The 5,017-nt window shown below is 40.8% G+C and overlaps 1 protein-coding gene across 1 annotated transcript; it reads right to left on the bottom strand.

Moving 5' to 3' along the window:
* Nucleotides 1-798: 798 nt before the first annotated feature.
* On the bottom strand, nt 799-4,795 carry LOC145399694 (glutamate receptor ionotropic, delta-2-like). The gene is made up of 5 exons (XM_080272241.1): nt 4,567-4,795; nt 4,005-4,222; nt 2,710-2,896; nt 1,911-2,010; nt 799-937 (listed from the first exon to the last, which is right to left on the bottom strand). The coding sequence occupies exons 1-5, from the start codon at nt 4,793-4,795 to the stop codon at nt 799-801; spliced, it is 873 nt and encodes a 290-aa protein (XP_080128367.1).
* Nucleotides 4,796-5,017: the final 222 nt, after the last annotated feature.

The raw sequence follows: 5,017 nt of genomic DNA, 5'->3' as shown, positions 1-5,017 counted from the left end.
ATATGTACGATAAATATGGTTTAAGACACGGGACAGCACGAGATTGACTCATTCTTGTAAAGATACAATTAGGTAAGAACACACGTATCGGAAGGAAATAGAAAAAAAGTTCCTGACGGAAACAACCACTCAGAATAAAATATCAGGAAATGGGAGTTAACTACGGTAAAGGACACTTTAAAGTCATAATTTAGCATTTATTTACTCTGCAAATGAAAATACTGTGGATCTGGAATTTTGTTGGCCACATTTGTATTGTTTTAATATGCACAGGTTTGTGTCAGTGCTCTATCAGTAGAAAACTAAGTGCGTCCTTGAACAATAACGACAATTTACATTATTTCCTCACTTTAACTTGGCCCAGATTTTTGCTCTTTTGCAGTTTGTTTTACATACCTCTGTGACAGAGCGGGACAATACCTTGGTCCTATATCCTCTTTCCCATTTTATTTTTCGTAATTAGCATTACATTCTAGCGTAAATTTTTTGCTACACTTCAGCAGTCAAGATGGAGAGATGGCAATATGAGGCCAAGTTGGAGTCAAAAGGGTGTAGTTCTTATGACGTTACTTGAGGTGATGAAAGTAGAGAGTTTCCAGTACGAAGACCGCGACGCTGACACTCCAACCCCCTACTAACAACACCAGCATTCCCTTTGAACAGAGAAAGATAGATATGAATATTCTGTGAAACACACACACACACACACACACACACACACACACAGACTGTCAAATTAAAAATGGATGCCAAACCCTGATTATACACCCTTACTAATGGGAAGGTGATGAATGTTTTTTACTTTACCCAAATGTTGGAAATGCCGAGAGATGACATGGCGGCGACTTTGTTGGGGAGTGTTAAGCATTTTGTGAAATTTGGGGTCTGAAACCTGATCCACTGCAGGTACAACCCCGCCTCCTTCACTCCTAGAACCCTGTGGAACAAAATTAATCAGTCATTGATGCAGTGAATTAGTAGATCTGTGATTGGCATTCCTGCATTGGTTTAGTTATCAGTTTCTCGCCGCCTGTCATACTAAGTCGTCACCATGCTATATATCTGTGGGCATTTTAGCGAGTGCTGTGTAATATACTATCAGAGTCAAATAATAAAATTTGCAAGTCATTTGGACTATTCCTGAATTTTTAGAACTCCTTTAAATATGTTAGGAATGAAAATGCAGTTGGTATTGGTAAAACAAATGGTTAGCATATCTGATGATGAAAATTTCAGGGAAGATAGACATTATCCTTTACCTGATCAGATGTTACTCATAACCAAGCCTGCTAAAATTATATACAAACAGTATATATTTACATAACACGGTTTAACCAAAGCTGCTAGAACCATCGACAAAAGGGCCATAGTAATTGACGGTTTACCCCAGTTGCTTCACTTTTTTGCTTTTGATTGGTCAACACTAATGACTGTCGTCTTTCTTGACAGCTGGTGTGACAGTAAAGTTGATTATTATTTTTCTTTATTACTGCTGGTGTGTGATGGCAAACTGAAGACTAACGATGCTCAACAAGAGAATGTGTGAATAACCCTTTCAGTCCAGAGACATGATGTATATTCTGTTCTTGTTATCACCAGACTTCCTATTTACCATAAGACAGATTCCTCGGATTGAACGGGTTAGTGAATGCCATATGTAACTAATCTAGTTTAAAGCACTTCCAAAGCTTAAGAATATCTTATGATAAAAGAAGGAAGATTACATTTATCATACGCCCTCAATGCAAGACGTTAACTGTTGGTAATTTGTAGGTAATCCATTCCTGACAAGTGGAAATGTTGGGTAGGACAGACAAACACACAGAATTCAAGTTCTTACCTCTGTTTATCGTTAATTCTTGGCCCTATTATTACTGTTGTAGGTGTGGTAGTGTGGGGAAGCGACTCACCTGCGGCTCATGGCAGGCACCAGAGGACTGCCCTTCTGACCACCCATCCCGGCCATCCAGAAAAGGAATTTATCTCGAGCCACGTAAAAATCACAGACACCTGATATATAAGAACCGATTGATGTTAGGTAAAGTTTGGCACTTTCCAGTGGCTGAGGTGAGATTGTAGGATTATTACCCAGCGGAATCTTTTATATATCAAAGTCTGATCGTCAACTCAAGCTTTTCTCTTTATGGATATCGAATAATAGGAGTGGATAATGTCAAAAAGTCCATATTGATTACTGTCATGAGTGTTGCCTGATGTGTATTCATATGCCTAATTTTCAAAGTTCATGGAGAATAAACAGGACAGGCAACAGAAATTTCTATGCAGTCTGTATAACTAACAACATTAAAGGGTTAGACGCTTGGATATGCCCCAAACCTCTTTACCTCCCCCTCCAATACCATCCCCCACCCTCCCCTCCTCACACAGTTACCAGACAAATGAGTTAGAGTGTTGTTGGCAGCTGCTTCATTTTCAGAAGTCTCACATTCAGCAGTTCGAACTTGTAGTTAGGTATGTAATGCAGAAATGTCGCAGGTGTACAATATATATAAACTTATACAATATACCTTCAGCTGCAGACATAATGTTAACACAATGCCCATTGCCCAAGCATCTGTTGGCAAAAATCAGATAGAAGGTAATCGGAAAGTTACTTATGTCAGGGAAGCTTTGGAAGATGAATGTATTAAAAATAAATATCAATACAAATTGAGAAAATAACACCTGAAGAATGAGCAATTGAGTCACCGGTTGCTGAAAAGTCGTCCGCAATGGCCATCCTCAAAATAGATTCTGGTCTGATGAGAGTGTGTTCACCCTGCCGCACTTCCACCTCCAGCCCTTTCTTGAGCTCTGAACTGTGGATGGGCTTGACTTTGCCTCTTCGATGCAGTTCAAGCATCACCTGTCTCTCCGCGATGCCACTCTCGACGTTCTTGTTAATGGAACATGGATTAATGACGTTGGGTATTCTGGTTAATGGAACACACATTAATGACGTTCAACATTCTTTTTGATAGAACACAAGTCATTAACAGTATCGCAGGTGCCTTGATGTTTTCTATCACTAACTAATTAGTGTTTTTTTTTAGTTATATTGATATTTTTGTGACACTTAAACCTGGCCAGAATGTTAAGGTTCTGCATCCATTCCATAGCATTTCTTGATGACTAGGACTGAGTTGTAGTGTTAACTGGTTGCTGCATCTCAGCAGTAAAACTGGGGAGATGGTAATTTTAGACGAAGCAAGAGCACGAATAAAAGAAGAACTAGAAAGTGCTCGGAGAGCTCATAGTTTCGCCTATGTCATTGTCATTGAAAAGGATCTGGATCCGGATCCGGATCCGCAGATATAGAACCTGGGTCTCTATCAGTCTCCCAATTTTAACAATTCTTTTTTGGTCCATCGTGCACCTTTCCACAAAATTTCATTGAAATTCATTGAGAACTTTTGCAGATATTGCACGGGACACTCCGTGTCCGGATCCAGATCAGGCCCAAAATTTAATCTTTTATTCCTTTGCTGACGGCCCACCCTTCAACAGAATTTCATCAAAATCCGTTCATAACGTTTTGAGTAACCCTGCTAATAAACAGACAGACAAACAAACACACCAATGCGGCTTAAAACATATGCCTCCTTGTGGAGGTAAACAACTCACCATCGAAGAGAAAAAGACATTATCATTGTTATCCGTCTTCCAGCTCTGTTTGGCAGCAAAGACTGGGTTGCTCTGTTCGGCTTTAATTTACTAAGAATCTACTGTATTTTGAATCATGGAGGAATGTGGGTGAAAAGATATATGAGAGAAGGGGAGGGGTGAGTTGAAGCGAGAGATGTAGCCTACTGACGGACAGGGTGACATGGAGGCGACTTGTCTATAGCCATCCCTTACGAGATTAAGGCGTCTGGCTACAGTCAAATAGATAGACAGAAAGGCACAGACAGACAGAGATTGATAGATAGTCAGCTTGTAGATACATAGATAGGTAGATTCAGTAGTATACATCATTTAATAGTTTTTGATGGAGACTCACTTACCTCCATAGCCTGGTCAGTAGCAGTCCCTCTTGGAAGCATAACAGAGACTGGACTGTTGATGATGTCCTTAAGCGACTGGATGGGCATAGGGATGTATCTAACGGCCAGCATGGATATTAGGTTGCCGGCGTAGCTGTCTGTCAGCACCAGCATCACCAGCATCCACACCCCCAGCAACACACGCTCCCACCACCACCAACGTGAGGTGTCCGTCACGTCTTTGTTGAAGGGAGACTTGTATGTGCTTGGTTAATGCTGACGAAACTTAATGAAAACCGTTCTTCATTATTGCCACAAAGGATGTTACTTTATGCAACTTTTGGAGACTTCGTAGTACCTCTTCCTTAGCAATTTGTTCCGCGCAATACATCTTAGTATCCTCATTCATACTACTGAGGAAAATTGTGTCGATATTAAAACAATGTAAATAACACACGAGAGGACGATGAGGAGTCATATGCAAATTAAATGAGCAAGGGAGAGAGTTGCTAAGCCCTCTATGCAACTTACAATACGGACATAAATGTGTTTTTCGAAAGGTACCATTGTAAACATGTCTTACTTTGGAAGAAGAGCACTCGAACACAGTTGGCTGTTTTAAGGGGTAGTCTGGTCTGCCTGTTTGCTTTGGCTGGGAAGCACGAAGGCAGCAGCACCATGGCAACCAACACCCCCAGCAGCGACGTCAGGATGGCCAGCCACACAAAAGGTCCCAGTGGCAGAACAAAACCCCAGGGGTCCACTTCAGGGGTTCCTTTGCGTGCGACCACAGCATGTTGTTCGATATACATGGGAAAAGTTATGTCTATCACTGCAGAGCGGGCAGCGTTTATCATGAAGGGTCCTGGAGAAAATTCGACTTCCTGTGGATATAAAACTTCATCACCAGACATTAATACAATGAAAAAGTTCGGGTATATAACAGACAAATGTTTAAAATATGGATTGTTCGTCTCGCTGTCGTAAGATTAATATTATAAATGCCTAAGAAAATGTAGACACCGCTAATCTCT

Source organism: Coenobita brevimanus, chromosome 50 (genome assembly GCF_032717465.1).
Source record: "Coenobita brevimanus isolate Jiangsu-jjx chromosome 50, ASM3271746v2, whole genome shotgun sequence".
NCBI lineage: Eukaryota > Metazoa > Arthropoda > Malacostraca > Decapoda > Coenobitidae > Coenobita > Coenobita brevimanus.
Note: the sequence above shows the minus strand (reverse complement) of the source record. Positions and strands in the feature narration are given on the sequence as shown.

Excerpts from the sequence above, each read along its gene's own strand:
- LOC145399694 (XM_080272241.1), bottom strand. The coding sequence starts at position 4,795 with ATGTATATCGAACAACATGCTGTGGTCGCACGCAAAGGAACCCCTGAA. Across the intron at positions 4,223-4,566 it reads TCGAGTGCTCTTCTTCCAAA|ACGTGACGGACACCTCACGT; the intron begins GTAAGACATGTT and ends CCTTCAACAAAG. Across the intron at positions 938-1,910 it reads GTGCCTGCCATGAGCCGCAG|GGTTCTAGGAGTGAAGGAGG; the intron begins GTGAGTCGCTTC and ends TTTGTTCCACAG.